The 20,754-nt window shown below is 50.5% G+C and overlaps 2 protein-coding genes and 1 long non-coding RNA gene across 5 annotated transcripts in view; 1 reads left to right on the forward strand and 2 right to left on the reverse strand.

The window, feature by feature from the left end:
• The window catches only part of GTPBP2 (GTP binding protein 2), a 45,328-nt gene extending 36,344 nt beyond the window's left edge, over positions 1-8,984 (reverse strand). For 2 of the 3 annotated variants that reach the window (XR_007401450.1, XM_035697503.2), the window contains exons 1-11: positions 8,762-8,984; positions 6,999-7,025; positions 6,479-6,663; positions 6,034-6,142; positions 5,639-5,836; positions 5,166-5,340; positions 4,784-5,003; positions 4,259-4,394; positions 4,062-4,120; positions 3,335-3,506; positions 2,755-2,919 (exon numbers count right to left, since the gene is read on the reverse strand). Coding sequence is in view for 2 of the 3 variants with exons in the window: in XM_035697503.2 (XP_035553396.1) it covers positions 2,755-2,919; positions 3,335-3,506; positions 4,062-4,120; positions 4,259-4,394; positions 4,784-5,003; positions 5,166-5,340; positions 5,639-5,836; positions 6,034-6,142; positions 6,479-6,663; positions 6,999-7,025; positions 8,762-8,947 (1,632 nt within the window). In the remaining variant the exon portion in view is untranslated. Of the gene's footprint in view, positions 1-1,246; positions 2,511-2,754; positions 2,920-3,334; positions 3,507-4,061; positions 4,121-4,258; positions 4,395-4,783; positions 5,004-5,165; positions 5,341-5,638; positions 5,837-6,033; positions 6,143-6,478; positions 6,664-6,998; positions 7,026-8,761 lie in introns of those variants that run through there. The other variant, XM_025418870.3, reaches the window with a different exon arrangement.
• Positions 8,985-13,182: 4,198 nt separating this feature from the next.
• On the forward strand, positions 13,183-17,896 carry LOC112641640 (MAD2L1 binding protein). Its single transcript, XM_025418881.3, has 3 exons — positions 13,183-13,982; positions 14,477-14,742; positions 16,953-17,896. The coding sequence occupies exons 1-3, from the start codon at positions 13,937-13,939 to the stop codon at positions 17,463-17,465; spliced, it is 825 nt and encodes a 274-aa protein (XP_025274666.1). The 5' UTR covers positions 13,183-13,936; the 3' UTR covers positions 17,466-17,896.
• Positions 17,897-18,840: 944 nt separating this feature from the next.
• On the reverse strand, positions 18,841-20,734 carry LOC125752295 (uncharacterized). Its single transcript, XR_007401467.1, has 2 exons — positions 20,544-20,734; positions 18,841-19,173 (listed from the first exon to the last, which is right to left on the reverse strand). It is a non-coding gene; the product is annotated as an uncharacterized LOC125752295 (long non-coding RNA).
• Positions 20,735-20,754: the final 20 nt, after the last annotated feature.

Raw genomic sequence — 20,754 nt, forward strand, 5'->3', positions numbered from 1 at the left:
AATACTATGGGGGGCAGCCCCTGTGGTGCAGCGGTTTGGCGCCGCCTACGGCCCGGGGTATGATCCTGGAGACTGGGGATCGAGTCCCAGGTCGGGCTCCCTGGATGAAGCCTGCTTCTCCCTCTGCCTGTGTCTCTGCCTCTCTCTCTCTCTGTGTGCCTCTCATGAATAAATAAATAAAATCTTTAAAAAGAATTTAATATTGTGGGGACAGAGGTACCTGGGGGCTCAGTCAGTTGAGCATCCAACTCTTGATTTCAGCTCAGGTCATGATCTTGGGGTCTTGAAATTGAGCCCTGTGTCACGCACCAATTGGATGGGCACCAATTGGACGATTCTCTCTCTCTCTTTCTGTCTGCCCCCCTCCCCCACTGCTGCTTGCAGGCTCACACACTCTTTAAAAAAAAAACAAAAAACAGCAAAATTCTCCCACAAAATGCCTCATGGGACTCGGGCCACATTTATCATTAAATTTGTTTTGCAAGGACGCCTGTGTGGCTCAGCGGTTAAGCGTCTGCCTTCAGCTAAGGTTGTGATCCCAGGGGCCCTGGATTGAGTCCTGCATCGGGCTTCCTGCATGGGGCCTGCTTCTTCCTCTGCCTATGTCTCTGTATCTCTCTCTGTGTCATGAATATTTTTTTAAAAAATTCTTTTGCATGAATAAAATATTTAAAAAATTATTTTGCAAGGATCAGTACTCAAAATGCAGCCCCATAAAACAGGTCAGGTACTCTGAACACAGAAATAGGAAGAAAGGACTAAGGTTTGGCCTTCAGCTCCAAGAAGCCAGTTTAGGCTATATAAACTTCACTTCAGGCTCTACTGCATTGCTAGGGAAAGTGTGAGGGCCAGATTACCGTGACTCTAGGATCCATTCTATTAAGTAGCTGGCATGCTAATCTCCAGATCTCTGACACAGCACAGGAGCAGGCTCCTCACCACTCTGACCACAGCAAGTGGCCAGTTCCTCAAGCAGTTGGTTACCTATCTTCAGCTGAAAAGGCAACAGTTTCACTTTCTATTTTACTCTTCGGAGAACTATGCAAATTAGCCAGAATACCCAGGTCACAGTACTGGAACACTGACTGCATGGGAAGGAGAGGAAAGGAAAAATGGTGAATGAGATACCAGATGGGTTCTTTCCCCATTCATGGCTCAGCAGTGTTAGGGTTTCACTTGTTTCTCATCCTGAAGAGGAATCTAGCCCTGGAAGCTGAGCCCGTATCTTAAGCATAAGCACAGTATGTTCAATAAAACATTTTTTATTCTGTACAATATATATGTATTTAAATATATATGTATATATATGTATGTATGGGTGTGTGTGTGTGTGTGTGTGTGTGTATGCAGAGAAACCTGAACCAACAAATCCCTGAGTCCGGGGCACCCAGGACATTAACAAAAGGAAAGGAGGGAGTCCATGCCCTAAAAGAGTAGGAAATATGGCAACATCTTTCCCTTTCCTCCAGGTTCCCTGCAACAGAGGGAGGACTTAAGTGGGAGCAGAAAGGGGGGTGGGTAAGGGTGGCAGGATGGGGAACTGTGTGTCAGGTCCCCAGTCACTAGTCTGGGAAAGTAAAACACTGATCCAGCATTAAAACCAACAAATCACTGCAGAGGAGGGGACAAGACAGATTGACATGCAGCTGACCTTCGGTATGCCAAACCTTAGCTTGGCAGCCCCACGCCTGGGCCAGCACAACAAATAGCACCTGTGGGGCCTATGAGCAGAGAAATGGGAAATGGCCCTTAAGTGAGGAAGGGAAAGGAAACAAAGCTGAGGAACAGACCTCATGTCTCAGCACAAGGTGGGAGCACTGTCCCTGTGCCATTTCTTCAGACCCTGGGCCACCAGATGGCCAGGAGCAAATGTCTTTTGTCCACAGTCAAGTAGAGATGGGCAACTTACATGGCCTTGAGAAGAGGTATAGAAAAAGGAGTGCTTTCGAGGACCACCCCTAGTTGTTGTGACAATTCCTGAAGTGCAAGGACCACACCGGCGAATCATGCCCAGTCCGGACAGTGGGGCCAAGGTGGCGGTGGTCAGCTCCCTCCAGTAGACGGGCCACGGGGTTGCCAGGGTTGATGAGCCAACCAGGTGGACACACAGCTGCTGAGCATTGCCCTGAATTCTCCTGTCTTCTCCCTCAGGACTGCCCCTCCCTGGCCACACCAAGCTTGGCACCTCTCCAGAAGTGGCAGGGAGCACAGGGCAGAGAGCACCGGTCTCTCCCTCACCTATTAACACAGAGCCGCCAACAGGGGGCAGCATGGCCAGAAGTCACCTTATATATTGTAGGGACAGCAATGGAGCTGTGCCTGCCTGGAGGAGTTCAGAAGCCCATGTTGGCCTGCGCCTCTCCTGCTGCAATGGCTTGCACATCAGTGACATGGCCGATGCCCTTGGTGACACCCTCCCGGAACAGCAGCTTGGCGCCCACCTTCAGGTATTCTGGGTGTTTCAGGAAGCGGAAACGTACCACTGCCTTCTCCCCTGTCCGCAGCTTGTCCTGCAGCAGATATGCCGTCACTGGTCCTGGACAATGTGCCTCCCATCCCGTTCTCTACCAGCCTTGGCTCTCCACCCTCAGGGGCCTATCAGGCTTCTACCCCCCCAGAGTGGGGCTTTGTCCCCTTTGTTGGGTCTGGGAGGAGTTAGTTCTTTATGAGTCTGGGGCCAGGCCTCTTTCCTTTCTGGAGGCAGAATAATTCTGACTTTCCCCTGGAAAAACAGCATGGCTGGGTCCCTCTCACCTTGGCGTGGATCTTTTCCACCACTGCTGTCTGACGTACGTTGCCCACATGTACTGTCACCTGGAAGCCTCGCCGGAACGTGGTGGCATGGAATAGTAGGACAATCTCTGCCTCGAACACTGAGCAGATGGTGGGATTCATCTCGGGGCTCACCATCACCATGCCCTAGGGAGGCCCCAGATCAAGGGCAGACCTTGCATTAGTCTCTCCTTCCCCAACCACCCTCACACCCCTGCCAGCTCCTAAACCTCTTCTTCTAAGACTTCAAACACAAAGACCTCAGAAGACAATATTCAAATATCCACTTATAACCCTTCCTATCCCTCCCATGTTCTCTAATCCTTCTTCTAATACTTAGTATTATAGGCTCCTGGACATTCAGATTGCATGACCATGAGTCATATTTAAGTATTCTGTGTATCCTAAGCTTTTTTCATACAGTCTATGTAACGAACTTCTTTGGTTAGAGACTGTTTCCTTCGAGTTCCTCTCAAGTGTCTTAGGTGCTTCTCAATCAAGCGGCCAGGTTCCCAGGCACTTCTCTTTGTGTTCCCTTCTCCAATCCATCCTCCCACCTCACCTTGCGCAGAAGTGCACGGTCAAAGTCTCCGAGGGCCAACGTAGCAGCCTGACCAGCTCGCAGCACACGACAGGCAGAGCGGTTGCGCTGGATGCTGCACACTCTCAGCTCCAGGAAGCAGCCATCGTCCGTGGGGCCCACCACCAGCTGGTCCCCCTCACGGCAAATCCCACTGCAGCCCAGAGGGCAGGTGGCACAGTGTCAGTCTAGCCACTTCCCAACACACACCGGCTTCTATGCGAGGGTCACCCAAGACATTCCCTTCTATGGCTGACTCCCACAGGAGGGGGAAGAGAGGGGTAGTGGAGGAGGCCGTGGTTCAAGGTTCAGACTTAGACTAGACAGCTAATACCTGGAAGGATCGGTAGTGATGGTGAGAGAGGTACCTGCTGCTTTGCCCCTAGATACACCCTCTGCTTTGAAAAGAGTCTTAAGGGAGCTCTCATTTCTCTACATGGAAATGATGCCAGTTGAATACAACTGGGGCTCAAGACCCATACTTCTCCTCCAGGAGCCTGGAGATTTCCAGTCAGCAGCAAGACTGTTTCTTTCCTCGTGAGACAAGAGACTAGCTTTTTCCAGTTCTTGTCGTGGTTAAAGCCCAATCCAGAAACCAGCACCACATTTAGATGGGCTCAAGTAGAACTCCGGGGTCGCCCTAAGGCTGTGATCAAGTGTGTGGGTACGTGAGGGCTGAATGGGGTGGGTGGCAAGCAAAGAAATTCACCTGGAAAGTGTCCCTCCAACAACTGTCCCCACCTCTGGTACTGTGTAGATTTCATCCACCTGAAGCCGAAAAAAATGCTATCAACGACCAGCTAAGTAGACCTGGCAAGTCCAAAATCTCTAAACAGCATCAGGACTAGGTCAGAATTAGTCCCTCCCAGTTCTCCCGCTCACTGCAAGGACATGTGGCCCAATTACCTGGAACTCTGTCAGCTGCTGCATGAGCTCCTCCTGCTCTTTGCTGTTGGTGAGTGGTGGCAAGATGTTCAGAAACACTTTAAGCAGGTCCAGACTCTCTCCGGACACGCTGGACAGTGTGAAGATAGGAGTGACGCTGGACAGGGAGACATGGAATGGACAGATGAGGAAGCTTCGGACAGGAAGCAGAGGCTAGAGCTCCCTGCAAGTAACGGTGGGCTTCTGGGGCACCTCTCTCCTATCTGCTAACCTCAGGAGCTCTGAGTTCTCTCTCTGTGAGACAGCCAAGGAATGTGGCTCACAAGGCCCAGCCCAGAGCCAAGGGAAACAGCAAATGCCTGGCATAGCCCTTGGTCTCCTGGGTCCCAGGCACCGGCAAGACCCCAGGCTGGCTAGCACAGACTCCCTCCCACAATCCCAACCTGAAAAACCACAGAACTGCACCACAACTGGTCTGGCCCTGGGCTGGGACGCCACATGGCAGCCTTCCCTGTGGATTGGGGCTCTGGAGTGAGAAAGGCTTACTTGGGTGACTGGGCAAACTGCTGTGCCGCAGTGACAGCATCATCCTCGGAGGTGACCAGCATGGGGACCTTGTGGCAGCCAGGCTGCTTGAGGACCCGCTCTAACTGGCGCACCGTCCTCTCCACAGTAGTCTTGGCACAGAGGTCCACCTTGCTGACCACGATGAAGAATGGCACTTTCAGAGCCAGGGCCAGCCCTAGGTGTTCCCTGGTGGTGCCAGCTGCCTCAGAGAAGACAGGCAGGCAGCAGGAGAGAAGGGTGAGAATGTGGGAGGGGGCAGGGGGAACAGGAGAGTTCACATCTGACTCCCAGTTTTGAGGAGGCCCAGGGTAGGAGAGTCAGCACCCCCCTCCAGCCCCGTCCCTGCCCCAATGCCTCGTACCAATCCCAGTGTTAGCACTGACGAGGAGCAGGGCACAGTCGGGGCAGTATGATGTGAGGCCAAAGATGGTGGTGTGTAGGTACTTGTGGTGGCCTGCCAGGTCGATGAAGGTGATCATCTTGGAGCTGCTTTCACAGATCTCTTCTGCCGTCCGTGAGTCACTGTAATTCACCACCTGGCCCAGAGCCCAGGGCTCTCAGTGCCCCCTGCCAGCCTCCCCAACCCTTTTAAGAGTCGCAAGGACCTAAACCAGTCACTGGGAGACCCTGCCTCTTAACCCTGAGCCCCATATCTGCTTTAATTCAGCTGTTTCCCATTTGTTTGCTAAGGAGACAGAGCTTGTTCACTGCCCTCAGGGTCTTCTTCTACACTACTCCAAAAAGTCTCCACACTCTGCCCTTGGGCTCTGTTCTTTACCACTACCATCCCATCCTCAGAGTCTGGCCCCACTGGGTCCCGCTGATTGCATGCACCTCTCCCTTGCTGTTAAAGCCCAGGATCTCGAAGCTGATGCTGGAAGTTCGGCCAGACTGAATCTCATGCAGGTGGCGGAAAAGGTTGAGCCGAGCCCGGCCCCGCCCATTGTCCAGCTCTCCCTGGGTCAGGACTCCAAGCAGAGTTGACTTCCCTGAGTCCACATTGCCCAGGACGGCCACACGGAGGTCTAGGAACTGTGGATGAATTGCCAGAGGTAAGGGCTCCAATCCCTTGTTTCTCCACCGAAGGTTGGGTTAAGGGCAGTGACACTCCCTGGGGACCAAAGGACTTGGACGCCCCCATGTTCCCGGGCCAGCCAGTGAACAACGTGCCACCACGGGGCCCTCCTCGGGAGCAAGGGTGTGAGAGGTAGGGAAGGGCGTGTGCTTACCTGTTGGTTGTCAGGGACCTTTCGTACCAGCACTTCGGTAATCTTCCGGGGCATGTCGCTATCATAATCCACTTCTCGCTCTCGGAGAACAGTGATATCTGCCCCAACCCTGTCACAGCAAGGCCACAGCTGCCACATCTCACCTGTACTCTTCTGCCCTCTACCTTCCAACCTGGCTCTGGACCACACCTCTCAGCATTGTACTTCACTTCCTACACCCTCCAATCTATCTCACATCCTTTTAAACGAATCTTAAATCAAGGAGCGAAAAAGCCTCAGTCCAACATGGAGGAGCCCAGAACACTAACCCTCCCCCCTTCAGCCCTTTGTCAAGAGGAGGCAGCAGGAAAGTCTCTCCTAGGCCCCTCAGGCCCGAGGTGACTGGGTATTCACAGGTCTTCTCCAGAGACAGATGAAGAGAACCTGGGGGGAATGGGAAGCGTACTTCTCTGCCATCCGGTGCAGAGTCTTGAGGGACGCCCGCATCTCCTCCTCAGCCAGCCCCACCAGCAGCCCATTGTCCTCTACCCCAATCTGGTAGACGGCCTCACCGCGGCCCTCCTGGAGCCGCCACTTCATCTGTGTCACCAGGTGCTCAAAGCGGTACTGGGATGGATTCACCAGCTTCAGCTTAAGATAGGTGAGGTGTCATAAGAAAATGAAGTCAGAGCTGCTCCTCCTAAACCCTCATGCCCCCCACCTGTCCTGCTACAGGGACTAGGACCTTCCCCCTTCCCACTCAAACCCCCTCATCCCTGGCCTCCTCTAACACTGAGTCCCCCTCTCTCTGACAGAATGAGGTACAGAGCCTTTTCTTTTCTTTCTTTTTTTTTTTTTTTTTTGGTACAGAGCCTTTACCCTGAATCATATCCCTAAACTCCTATAGATCATGACGTTGGAAGGATCTCAGAAAAATCACCCCACACCCATAAGGATAACCGGCCCTTCCCCAGCCTAAGACTCACTTTATATTCGATGTTTCCATCTTCAGCCTGAAAAAAGACAGAGAGCAGTTATGACACACTGTCCTGACCAACTTCTATTTCCTTCTGATTCCTGCTGGGGCCCAGGCAGCTAACTCGAGAGAGCAGGAACTTCAGTGGCACCTGAGACAGATGCCTGCCGAAGGTTATTGACAGAAAAACCCCTCTACTCAGTCCCAGTGGACCTCTCTGAAGGAAAGGCCTCTAAGAATACAGTGAGTCACTTGTGTAAGCCAAAAATGGAACCCTAGTCCATCCTTTCTTTGATCACTGGTGGTATCCTCTTCCTAGATGCAAGATCACCCCTTCCTTCTCCCTGGGGCCTCAAACTGTTGTCCCTAGAAGTCTAGATCTGCTCTGTGTTCAGGCTGCTGAGGTCATTCTTTGCCACTGGTGTGGGAGACACCATTTCCTTCCTGCCCACCCTCTCAGCTGATGTCACCAAGAGCAAGAAGCTGCGAGAGGTTCTGGACCAAGGCCAAAGGGTGAGCTCAGCACTGGTCATTATAAGCATGCTGAGAGATGAGCCCAGGTAAAATGAGGGGCAGGGTTCTAAAGTTGGGGCTGAGATGAAGAAACTCAGAAAATGCATTAAAGGGGGCAGACTCCACAAACCAGATTCACATGCCTCAGACGAGGTAAAATCCTGAATCTATCCACACAACCACCTTTACATCTTCCCTCTATCAGCTGACCCACCAGAGAAACAACCTGTTGCATGAGCCTTCCCCTCTAGGGTGCAACAGGGTAAGAGATTTGCTTGTCCTGCCTGCCTGCATTTTGGCACTTCTCCTTGACAGTTTCTTTTTCTTTTGTTCTTCCTGTCATCATTCCATCTCTTCAAGGCCCTCTAACTCCCAGCCTCTAACAGGTATAAGGTAGATCTTTTCCCATTAGCAGAGACCTTCCTTTTTTATTGTTTTCTAAATATGACGAATTTGGATGGGTGGCTTCAGAAAAGTGGTATAAGGATGATAGTCTAGGCCAATGGTTCTCAAAGTGTGATCCCAGGACCAACAGCATTAACACCGCCTGGGAACTTGTAAGAAATGCAAAGTATCAGGGCCACTTCTGACCTACTGAATCAGCAACTCCAGGGGTCAGGCAGCAATCCAGGTGATCTTGATACATGCTAAAGTTTGAAAACTACTAGCTTAGGCTTTTCCCCTCTGACCGCCTTTCCTAAGAGGGACAAAATAGCAGTTATTCTCTGCCTTAGAGATGGAGCAGGTGTGCAGAAGCCATCTCCACTTCCTCATAGGACAAAGGGCAGGAGGACTGTTGTCTGTTTTTATATGTGTGTGTATATGTGTACTCAGGGATAGAGACGGAACATATTGCTCCTTTCCCTAGTACTCCCCTCCTCCCCTGCCGAACAAGTTTAGAAAACTCTGCCTCTTCATCCCAGGATGTAGTCTCCCTTCTGTTGCAGCAGAAGGATGAAGCCAGGGCATTCTACTTTGCTCTTCCTAAGGCGATGAAAGTGGGATGCCTTTTCCCCATTTCTCCTCCTCGAGTCACTGGATCAGAATGGGGGGCTCCTCCCTCCCCACTCTTCCTCCCTGGGGTCCTGACACCGGAGGGCAGGTCCTCCTTGGGGTCCTGGGACCGGAAGGAAGGGTTCTCCTCTCCCCCCAGGGTTCTGACACCGGAAGGGGGTATCAATTCCCTCCGTCCCGCCTCCCTGGAGTCCCGGGACCGGAACGAGTGATTTCCTCTCACCCGCCACTTCTCACGGGGCTCACCTCGGGGGGCAGGTACGGAGGGTTGTTGGCTTTGCCCCCTCTGTTCCTTCCGTTCTTCTTTTTCCCCTTTGGGCCCCCGCAGCCGCTGCTGCCGCCGGCCCCCCTTGCCTTAAGGGTTCCGCCCACGGCCGGGCCCCCTCCGGGCCGGCAGCAGCCGCCGAACAGCTCCGATACCCGCGAGTCCATCCGCCGCTGCCGCCAGCCCCCCGCCCGGCCCCTCCCCCCGCCGCCGCCGCCGCCGCCGCCGCCGCCGCCGCCGCCGCCCCTACTGCCACCGCCGCGTCCGGCCAGCCAGAGGAGAGCGGGGTGGGGCCCTGCGCGGGCCACGCCCCCACCCTGCTTTTGCCCCGGGTCGCGTCAGAAACAGCCGCAGGGCACCATGGGAGAGAGAGTCCTCAAGCCTAAGACCTCCCCTAAATGAGCTGCCAGCTGCCCTACAATTCCCAGGAGGCATTGCAGCTCAAGGGGCCGCGGCGTGGCTTCGGGGCGTCGGCGAGGAGTGCGCTTATGCGCGCAAAGGTCTAGGGGAGCTGTAGTCTGATTTTCCATCTCCGCGCTCTGACCGGGTGTTTTCCTAGCGCTTCCTTGGGGGGAAGTTTGAAGCCCCGCGTCTGGGGGTGGGGCAGTCCCCCGAGGCGGAGGGGTTACATCAGAATGAAGCTTTGTGGCGCTCTTTGGTTAGGCCCCTTAGCGAGATCGCAGACAACAGGTTTTGGACCTGGAGAGCTGCAAAATTCACGGCGACACGTCCCTCCAGCCGACTGGCTCCGCCCCTGCCTCAGTTTCTTCCCCGACAGCTGGCGTGCCGTCTGGGTGAGTCAGGCCGAATGCCAGGGCGGAGGCAGATGGTGGTTAGCCTAATTACGGCTGTTATTGTTGTGATGATTATGCCACCTTTACCCAGTAGTCACTACTTTATTACCAGGCTGGCACCCTCCAGGGGCTGGTTTTAGCAACCCGAGACACTGCGGTGCCACGGACACGAGGCCCAAACCCATAAACCAGCCTTGCAGCCCGAAGGCTACAAGGATCCCGGCAACGAGTATTACCCCTCCCCTTTGTTTTGAAGCAGAACCAATCCGCGCACAGCAAGTTTAGTTTTAAAATAGCCAGGCTCGTAGGAGGGGCCTGGCCTCTACTCGGGGCGGTGCTGGGGCTCGGGTTACGTCAGCCACTGGCTAGGGCAGTGGCTGGGGGACGTGGCCGGCAAAAGAAACTTGGCCAAGGGCCCAGGGGATTACTGACTTTTGACTTTCTTGCCATCTCTCTTGCTCTTTAGGGCTCTTGCAGTCGGCAAAGGGTAAACACACTCAGCGACAGAAACCAGTGCACAAGACACTAGAAAGGCAGAGTGGAGAAGCAGTTAGTGTTACTGGGCTGGGAGTCAGGACGCCAAGGTTCAATTCCTAGTCCCATGGCTGTCTCATGATTCACCACTCAACCTATGTCCACTTCCCCTCTTTCACAAACATCAGGATGCTTTCACACAGCCAAGAAATAAAAGAGCCCTTTCCTCCCGATCTCAGTTTTCTTTGGAAGATTAGAAGCAGCAACAGTGGCTTACCTCTGGTAATCCTTTCAGAGGTTCAGACCTGGTAGAGTCCATGGCTTCCCCTCAAGACCACAAGGAAGGAGGTGGGTTATTGATCATTTAGTTGCTGTCCACATGGCATAACTCCCCAAAGCTGTGGGAGCAGAAGGACCAAAGTCTGCCAAAGGGACTGGCAGATCCAGCTAATTTTGTGGTCTTCAGTGGTTGAAAGCACGCATGACTTCACTCTTCTCAACCCTATTCAGCTAAAGGAAGATTGTGCTGCAGAGGTCAACTCCAGCCAGGGGCACCAGGATGCCAGGAAAACTGCTACTTAGAGATTGAGACTGAAGAACTCAGTAAGAGATCTCAAGAAGGTTGGGGGTTGGGAGATTCAAGACTATTCCCCTAACATTCTCACCACTGCCAGTTCTGCGTTCTCTTGATAACCAGGGCCTGCTGCATTCACCTGATAACACTCATCCTCTCATCTTCTTGGGTCTTTCAATCACCCAACACACACAATTTCATTTTGTCCCCATCCCAATCCCCTTGCCTTCTAAATGGAGAACTTCCCTTAAGACATGGGGGCGGGGGGGATTCCTGGGTGGCTCAGCGGTTTAGCACCTGCCTTCAGCCCAGGGCATGATCCTGAAGTCCCGGAATCGAGTACCACATCAGGCTCCCTGCATAGAACCTGCTTCTCCCTCTGTCTGTGTCTCTGCCTCTCTCTCTCCTCTGTGTCTTTCATGAATAAATAAATAAAATCTTAAAAAGAGAGAGAGAGAGAGAGAGAGATGAGAGGGGATAACCTATTCCTGTATCCCAGTTTTGAACAACCTAGCTTACCAAAGACAGGAGTAAAGGCTGGCAGAAGGAGGAGATCAGGGTCCTGGGAGATGGAAGGTGGCATATATGTTTGGTTTCCTGGAGGTGTTGCTTATGAAGTGCTTATGAGGTGGTTGTATATGGGATTACACACACACACACACACACAATTTTTCCTGGTATATAATCAGTCATTTATTCTTTGTGTATAGTATCTTTACATAAGTTTTAAGTTCAGAGTTAGCACCCTGTCATTTATACTTTCTTGGTTTTGTGTCATGCCTAGGGGTAACCCCACTCCAAGATTGTGAATTACTCCCCAGTATTTTCTGCAAGGAGTTTTGAGGTTTATTTTTTAAAGATTTTATTTATTTATTCATAAGAGACACAGAGAGAGGCAGAGACATAGGCAGAGGAAGAAGCAGGTTCCCTGCCAGGAGCTTGATGCAGAACTCCATCCCAGGACCCCGGGATTATGCCATGAGCTGAAGGCAGATGCTCAACCACTGAGCCACCCAGGAGCCCCTATTTTTATGTTTAAATCTATAATCCAGTTTTTATAAAGATTTGAGGGAGAGACAGCATGAGCAAGAGTGGGGGATGGGGCAGAAGGAGAGAGAATCCTGAAGCAGGCTCTGAGCTGAGCATGGAGCCAGACTCGGGGCTTGATCCTAGGACCCTGAGATCATGACCTGAGCCAAAATCAAGAGTCAGCCACTTAACTGACTGTGCCACACAGGACGCCCCTAGATCTTTAATCCATTTGGAATTTATCTTTATGTAGGATGTGAGGTAGGAACTACTTTGATGTTTTTTCTTTTAAATGGATAGGGAGCTGTTTCAAGTTACTTGCTTTTTACTCTCATCGTATACTAAGATCTACATATACATGGACCTATTTCTGGAGTCTCTCCTGTTTTATTACTTGTTTGTTTATTCCTGAACCAATACCACAGTATTTTAATCATTGTAATTTTACAGTATGTTTGGTCTCTGTTCGTACTTCCTGAGACACACCTCTCTTGGCCTCCATGACCTGACATTTATCTATTCTTCTTTATACCTCTCTGGGTACTCCTCAGTATCCTCCACAGGCTCTTCTTTTCTACTCATACCCTAAACATTAGTGATTAGTGTCTTCAGGATTCTAGCTCATCCTCATTATACATGCCCTCCTTGGGTGATCTTATACACTCCCTAAACTGATGACTCTCAAATACATTTCTGTTCCTAATGGTGTTCCTAAATACCTCTTCACTGTCCAATGGAACAGCAAACTCAACCTATTAAAAACTAGAGGAAGACCCGGTTTATTGGTGTGTGGGTATGGAGAAAAGATGAATTCAGTGTTCTCTCCTTCATTGAATGGCACAGCTGGCCCATTTTTGAACAACAGCTGCTAAACTTATAAAACCTGTTTGTCTTCATCCCTTTTCCTCTTCCTGGGATCATCCACCAAGTCATGCTTATTGGACCTCCTAAATATCTCTAGGGTTCACCCATTACTCTCCACCCTGCTGTGACTACAATTTAGGCCTCTTTCACCAATGCACTTAGGTAACTGTAGTCACTAGCTCTAATTGGTATCACTGCCTCCTCTCTCATCCTTCTTGTAATGTAACGTAATCTGTACACTGTGGCCACTGTGGAGATTAAATTTAATCATGTCACTTCCCTACTTAAAGCTTTCAAAGCTTCCTCATTCCCCTACTAGGATCAAGTTCAAACTTTTTAAAAAAAGATTTTATTTATTTATTCATGAGAGAGAGAGAGAGAGAGAGAGGCAGAGACACAGGCAGAGGGAGAAGCAGGCTCCATACAGGGAGCCCAACGCGGGACTCAATCCTGGGTCTCCAGGATCACGCCCTGGGCTGAAGGCGGTGCTAAACCGCTGAGCCACCCGGGCTGCCCAAGTTCAAGCTTTTTAAAATGGCTTGTAAAGCTCTGCCATGATCTGATTCCTGTTTGTCTGCTACAGCCTTAACTCTTTATAATCTGAACTCTTTTCTTTCCCTTTTAATTTAATTTACTTATTTAGAGAGAGAGAATAAATGGGAGAGAGGAAGAGGGAGAGAGGCTCTCAAGCAGACTGGCACTGCGTGTGGAGCCCCTGGCAGGCTCGATGTCACAACCCTGAGATCGTGACCTGAGCTGAAATCAAGAGCCCCCTCATTGAACCGACTGAGTCACCCTGGCACCCCTGAACTCTTTTCATTCCTTGAATGGAGGATGCTCTTGTCTCTCAAGGTCTCCAGGATACCTAGGCCTTCCTCTTTGCCTTTACTCATCCTATAGGTCGCAGTTTCTTGGCCATATTTCCTCTGGGGCCACCCCTCACTTCCACACCATCTAGGTTAGGTGCCCGGTTCTTCTATCCACAGCCCGTGCACGCGCCACTGTCTATAAGTCATCACGTGGTATTGTACTTCTAGGTAGCAAAACTCTTAGGACAGCAACCGCCTCCTGCTTGTTTGCCAGGATCTCCAGCACCTAGGACAGGGCCTGGCACGAAGTAGGTGCACAATGAACAGCGAACGCGGGAGGGGGAACGGGTGTGCGAGAGCGGGTGCCCTGTGGGAGACAGACTTCAGCGGCTGACACAGCCTGGGCTCCCTGTGGGGGAAGGCCTCGGCGTGCCCCTGCCGGAGCGCTCGCAGCCACCACAGGCACCAGATCCCTACGCGGCCCGGCTTCCACCAGCTGCGGCGCCGCCCCGCCCCCTCGCCGCAGCCCCGCCGGAAGTGGAGACGAGAGCTTCCCATGATGCCCCGCGGGGCCCCTATTCAAACTGCGCGGAGAAGAGGGAGGAGGTCGTGATGGCGGCTCCGGGGCCGGAAGTGCTGTGCCCGGCCGCAGTACCAGGTAAGGCCTGGGGGCCGCAGCTCCGGGAGCCTTGGGGACCTGTTTCCTTCCTACCGCTGCTAACCAGTCTTTTAGCCCACGGCCTTTTCTCTGGCCCGTCTTCCTTGCCCTCACTTGCCGGCGTTCCTCCTGGCTCTCGCTCCATCGCCCCCTCGGTCCTGGATCCCATTGGTTCGTGCCCACTCTGTCTCCCTCTCCGCGGCGTTCTGCGCCCCGCTGGATTACAGCGACTGTAAACTAGTTTCCCCAGGTCAAGGCCTCCGCTTTCTGAGCGGAGCCCTAATCGCGGCGTCCGAAATTCTCCCTCTACAACCCCCAACCCGCTGTCCCTTAAATCACCTTAGGCGACACGGTCGGGAATCTCCCCGCCACCACCCACACGGATTTTGCGGAGGGAATGTGTTGGGCTGTCCCTCCACAGGACCATGGAAGAAGACTGACTTTTTGGCTTTTAAGTTTTCATTGTCTCTTTTTTCCCTCTGCGCCCCTACTAGATTTGGAATGGTATGAGAAGTCAGAGGAGACCCACGCCCCCCAGATAGAACTACTCGAGACTACCTCTACTCAAGAACCTCCCAACCCTTCGGAGCCCTTTTACCCCAGAAACTGCATGGTGCCGGTGGTGTTTCCCGGGCCTGTGAGCCAAGAAGGCTGCTGTCGTTTTACTTGTGAACTTCTAAAGCATATCATGTACCAGCGCCAACAACTGCCTCTGCCCTATGAACAGCTTAAGCACTTCTACCGAAAACCTTCTCCCCAGGTAGGCACAGGCTTTAGGAGAAAGCTGGTGGGGAGACTGTGATTATTACGTGGTAGGCAGGTGAAAAGGGATTCTAAGAAATCTTCAGGACCTGTCAGCCTCAACAGCTGTAAGGAATGTGTTTTAGTTTCGCCCCACCCTAATCTTGGATAGTCTAACCCTCCAGCATTTTCTCATTTTCTTTTTCTAAAACCGCTGTTGTGCTGCATGTGGATTTGACCCTTCAACTTTACTGTCTTTTCTCCCCAAATGTCCATCTCTCTCTCTCTCTCTCTTTTTTTTTTAAGATTTATTTATTTATTCATGAGAGACAGAGAGAGAGAGAGAGAGGCAGAGACACAGGCAGAGGGAGAAGCAGGCTCCATGTAGGGAGCCTGACATGGGACTCGATCCCAGGTCTCCAGGATCACACCCTGGGCGGGAGGCAGGCATTAAACCGCTGAGCCACCCAGGGATCCCCCATCTCTTTGTTTTTATGTTTTACTTACTGGAGGACTTCCTTAACTTTATATTCTAACACTTTTTTTTTTTTAATTAAGATTTTTGTTTATCCATTCATGAGAGACCCACACAGAGAGGCAGAGACACAGGCAGAGGGAGAAGCAGGCTCCATGCAGGGAGCCTGACATGGGACTCCATCCCGGGTCTCCAGGTTCACGCCCTGAGCCGAAGGCAGACACTCATCTGCTGAGCCACTCAGGCATTCCACTTCTGTAATTTTGGGGACAATCAGAGTCTTAAGATCTCTAGTTTTGTTTATGTTTCTTTATTATAACATCTTGTTATTTCATGTCTATATTATCTTATCTGAAGATATTATTGTATTTTTTTTTATTTTTTTTATTTACGATAGTCATACACAGAGAGAGAGAGAGATGCAGAGACATAGGCAGAGGGAGAAGCAGGCTCCATGCACCGGGAGCCCGACGTGGGATTCGATCTCGGGTCTCCAGGATCGCGCCCTGGGCCAAAGGCAGGCGCCAAACCACTGCGCCACCCAGGGATCCCTATTATTGTATTTTTGAAGTTTTACTCTGTTCCTTTTATTTCTTTTTATTTTTTTAAAGATTGTATTTATTTATTCATGAGAGACAGAGAGAGAGAGAGGCTCAGAGACACAGGTAGAGGTAGAAGCAGGCTTCATGCAGGAAGCCTGATGTGGGACTCGATCCTGGGTCTCCAGGATCTCACACCCTGAGCCCAAGGCAGACACTCAACCACTGAGCCACCCAGACGTCCCTACTCTGTTCTTTTAAGTTTCTGTTTTTTCCCCCCGATTCCTTTTCCTATTTGTTTTGGTCTCTCACTTTCATGTTAGAGGCTTTTATTCTGTGTCTGGTGAATATTTAAAAATAAATCAAAGCTCTGCATAAGCTGGACCTTATGAACTGATAGACTTTACTCTAAGGATATTGGGTAGGAACCTAGTGGTCTCTTTGGAGGACTCCCAAAACATCAATATGGAAAATCTTCTCTCTGGAGGAGACTGGGTGGAGGAAATTGGCAGATGATCGATCTAAGGGTCCTCACACAGGTTTTCACTCAGTTCCTCTCTGTTAATTCTTCTGTGGTATCTAAATTGCCAATTCCTGAGCCCTTCTGGAGGTCTGCAGTGTAAATTGGTGTGCTTTCATGGGGGGTTCCCTCTGTTAGCAGTTGGTATTCAGCGCCCTTGAATTCTCCCACCTGCCTTCTATTTCCCAAAAATTTGTGTTTGTTTTTTGTTTCCCAGTTCTTTTTCGCCTTGGGAGTTTCCTTTCCTTCTCCCCTTCCTTCCTCCCTTTTTTTTTCTCATTCAGTGGTATTTCAGATGGGACCACAAATAAGCATGTGTTCAATTTTCCAGATAACTGGAAGACCAACACCAGAATCCCCTTTATTAAGCCAGATTATCCTCATCTCCTGTTGTCACTCATGGTACCGCAAAATTTGCCACCTGGCGTGCCACCAAATCTCCTTGACTATTTTAGTTGCTAATTTCTGGGTGCTTTCCTGCTTCAGATACTGTTTTTGCTGTTCTGAGCATGGGAAAAGTATGATTTTATATAAAGAATGCATTTTCCTTTTTGATATATTACTCTCTGATAAAACCCAGTGTCATGGCCATGGAAACCCAGTCCCAGAAGCCTACCACATCCCAACAGGGTTCTTCAAAGGGCATTAGCTTCCTCCTTCTTGTCCTCCCCTCTCACCATTCTTTGTCCTCACAGGCAGAGGATGCAATGAAGAAGAAAGCTCGGGCTGCTGCTGAGATGAGCAGCAGGAAATGCCAACAAGCCCTGGCGGAACTGGAGAGTGTCCTCAGCCACCTAGAGGGTCTCTTTGCACGGACATTAGTACCCCGCGTGCTTATCCTCCTTGGCGGCAGTGCCTTAAGTCCCAAGGAGTTCTATGAGCTTGATTTGTCTCGCTTGGCCCCCAACAGCATGGATCAGAGCCTGAGCACGGCAGCTTGTTTGCGCCGTCTCTTCCGAGCCATTTTCATGGCTGATGCCTTCAGTGAGCTGCAGGCTCCTCCACTCATGGGCACCATTGTCATGGCACAGGGGCACCGTGACTGTGGAGAAGATTGGTTTCGACCTAAGCTCAACTACCGAGTGCCCAACCGGGGCCACAAACTGACTGTGACCCTGTCCTGTGGCAGATCCTCTATCCCAACCACAGCCTGGGAGGATTACGTCTGGTTCCAGGCACCAGTAACACTTAAAGGCTTCCATGAGTGAATGGGGGTGCTTCTTAATTGTGAACACAGTGGCTTAAATTATCTTTCCCCCAGTGGCACCAAGTCACCCATCTCTTGCGTGGAGCTACATTTGCTTCCTGGTGAGAGGAATGCTCTGTCTTTCTAGCTGCCCGTCTTTCCTCCTTAGACTTACTGGTGGGTGGTGAGCTTATTATATGGCTGTGGCTGTCATAATTATTGAACAACATCTCTTTGAATCAAAGGTTGATTTTCCCAGAAGGTGCTGGGACAGGCATTTCTGTTCAGATTGGAAAGCAAATATGGACCCGAAGACAGACATTCTTTATGGAAGTGGCCATCTTAAGCTTTTTTGCTGTGGCCTTTCAGAATTTTTACCAGGACATAATGAACTTAAATATAAAAATGAATGAACTTGTATTAAATTATCTTGAAACTCTTGGCTTAAAGGTTTCCAGTGTTAAGACTAGAGTATTTCTGTCTTTCTCCTTGGCCTCTTATGCTTCAGGGCTTCTAGAATTTTTTATTTATTTATTTTTTAAACTGATGGTTCTTTCTCTTCATCAGCCCTAGGCCCATCTGGGAAGTTGAGGGACTTGGCTGAAGTTCTGTAATACTTTGATGTCATAATTGGGACTACAGTCCTCATCACTTACTTCCTAGCCTGATCTCCTTCCTTGCCACATAGGGGTTTTCGTGATAATTAAAGTATGTGTCCCAAAGGTCACACAGGGGATTAGGGGCAGAGACTGGACTGAGAAAACTGAGAGGGTGGGATCCCTGGGTGGCGCAGCGGTTTGGCGCCTGCCTTTGGCCCAGGGCACGATCCTGGAGACCCGGGATCGAATCCCACATCGGGCTCCCTGCATGGAGCCTGCTTCTCCCTCTGCCTGTGTCTCTGCCTCTCTGTCTCTCTCTGTGTGACTATCATGAATAAATAAATAAAATCTTAAAAAAAAAAAAAAAGAAAAAAGAAAACTGAGAGGGTCTTTGCAAAGCCCATGGGATCAGTTCCTGAGGTCAGCTGTCCCTCCAGGCATGCTACCTAGCCTGTCTCCAGAGCAGTTGTCTGGTGGTCATCAGTTCCTATTGGCAGTACTGTCCTTAGGCACATCTTGCTCTCTTGCCTGTGGCAGTTCCTCCTTGGCTGCACCTCTGACTTGGCCATCCTCGTCCTTGCTGTTCTCTCCGGCCTGTTGCGGTCCTGACTGCTAAGCATTGATGCCCTCTGTCCCTGAGAACACCTGCTTATTTCTCGGAAACAAGTTGAAGACAGAGTCTTTACCATGCTAGTGTTGGAGATCGGTTGTATGTGTGTGTGTGTGTGTAAATGGGGACGATATACATACTATTTTTTGTATTTTAAAAAGAAAGTGTTGAGAAAACCTAAAACATGGTTTAAATTTGATACTATGTTTTATAGACACTTTACATACATTATCTCATGTAACAACCTTCCATGGTGTATATTCCCATTTTATAGATGAGCCTTGGGGAAATAGAGTAACTTGCCTATGTGGGGAAACCTGGATTCTAATCCAATCCACTTGGCTCCAGAGGCTGAGTACTGTACACTGTGCTGTATGCCCTGTGTGGTTTTCCTCTGAAGGAATGAAACAGATTCACTCCGCAAAAGGTGGTAGGTAGCATTGGAAAGCTGCAGGACTCTTCTCTGGCTTCCGACGGTGGCTCCTAGCAAGGAACCTGCTGTTAACTAGGGGTCCGTAAATCTGGAATCAATGAGAACAAAAGGTTTGGGTTATTTTCAGCATTGTGACCACTTGAAGCATATTCCACCAGTTAGATTTTCAGCTGATTCTCTGTCTGAGGATATTACCTTATGAAAGAGAAACCAGGCCATATCTTCCACTTGGGAATGGACAGGCTGAGGGGTGTAAGGGGAAGGAGAGTTTTGGACAAGGGAGTTACAATTGTTTTGAGATGGAAGATACCTTAGGCCAAGGCAGCTCCCTCAAGTTTTAAAAGTCAAACAATGCCCAGATAATCAAAACAAAGTAATTATCCGGGTAATTTAGACACTTATTTCTCTCTTGGCTTGGTGCCAGGGACCACGTCATTCTGATTGCATGAGTCCTCTCCAAAGGAATCCAGAAATGAAAAGGTCAGTTAGTTAGTATTAATAACAGCCCCCCCCCCCCAATCGGGCTCTCTGCTCAGCAGGGAGCCTGCTTCTCCCTCTCTCTCTCTCTGCTCCTCCTCCCTGCTTGTGCCATCTCTTTCTCTCACTCTCAAATAAATAAAATCTTTTAAAAAATTAACAATGGGGCAGCCCGGGTGGCTTAGCGGTTTAGCGCCACTTTCCGCCCAGGTTGTGATCCTGGAGACCTGGGATTGAGTCCCACGTCAGGCTCCCTGCATGGAGCCTGCTTCTCTCTCTCTCTCTCTCTCTCTCTCTCTCTCTGTGTGTCTTTCATGGATTAAAAAAAAAAATTAACAACAAATCTCCTCTCCTTCCCTGACAAGCTTACTGAGGCATCTTTTCACCTGTTTGACCTTGGCTGGGGACTCCAGAGGTGGATATGAAGTAGTCTCTAACCAAGAGAGTGAAGAGCCCCAGCTGCAGTAGAGTTCTGGCCTTTTATGTGTTGGTACCATTTGAACCTAAAAGCAGCGGTTGTGGGGCCTGTGGTAGCTAAATGTAGGTGGCAGGTGGTGTCATCCTTATCTTCACATGCTGCTCTCCCAAAGTGTGTGCCTGTACCTTGCCCCAGCGCCTTGGTCTCTATTTGTCACTTGGGTGGAACAGTCCTATGGGAAGGGGTGACTAGAGAGGTCTTGTGAAGACTGAGGAGAATGGAACGATGACCCCACTCTATAGGACCTGGCTTGGGGTGGGGGTGTGCTAATTGTCTTGGATTCCTAGACTTTGAGCCAAGAGATCTCAAATTCTTTTCACACAATTGTGAGGCCAAGAAGGGACACGACTGGAGTGAAATAATAATGTCACTGTTTGTGTTGTCTTTCTTCCCAAGGCCTCATTGCATACACGGTGAGAACTCAATTATCCCACTATTGGAAAATCTCAGAAAAAGGCAAAAATACGCATGGAACTGGGACCTTCAATCACACAGTAGCGCACCTGTGTTTGGGGAAACCACGATGTTACCGTGACAGCAGAACACGTGTGGTCCCCAACTCAAGAAAGAAAGAATACAGGAGCTAGCGTTTGCTCAAGCTTTTGGAAAGGAAGGGCTGTGCCGGGGGCGAGCGGGCCTGAGGTTCCCGAGAGGGCGGGGCCCCAGCGGCCGAGGGGGTGGGATCCTCGGAGGGCGGAGCTTTCGGTCTCCAAG

The sequence above is a fragment of the Canis lupus genome, chromosome 12, assembly GCF_003254725.2.
Source record: "Canis lupus dingo isolate Sandy chromosome 12, ASM325472v2, whole genome shotgun sequence".
In the NCBI taxonomy this organism is placed as follows: Eukaryota; Metazoa; Chordata; class Mammalia; order Carnivora; family Canidae; genus Canis; species Canis lupus.

Excerpts from the sequence above, each read along its gene's own strand:
- LOC112641640 (XM_025418881.3), top strand. The coding sequence starts at position 13,937 with ATGGCGGCTCCGGGGCCGGAAGTGCTGTGCCCGGCCGCAGTACCAG. Across the intron at positions 13,983-14,476 it reads GTGCCCGGCCGCAGTACCAG|ATTTGGAATGGTATGAGAAG; the intron begins GTAAGGCCTGGG and ends CGCCCCTACTAG. Across the intron at positions 14,743-16,952 it reads ACCGAAAACCTTCTCCCCAG|GCAGAGGATGCAATGAAGAA; the intron begins GTAGGCACAGGC and ends TTGTCCTCACAG.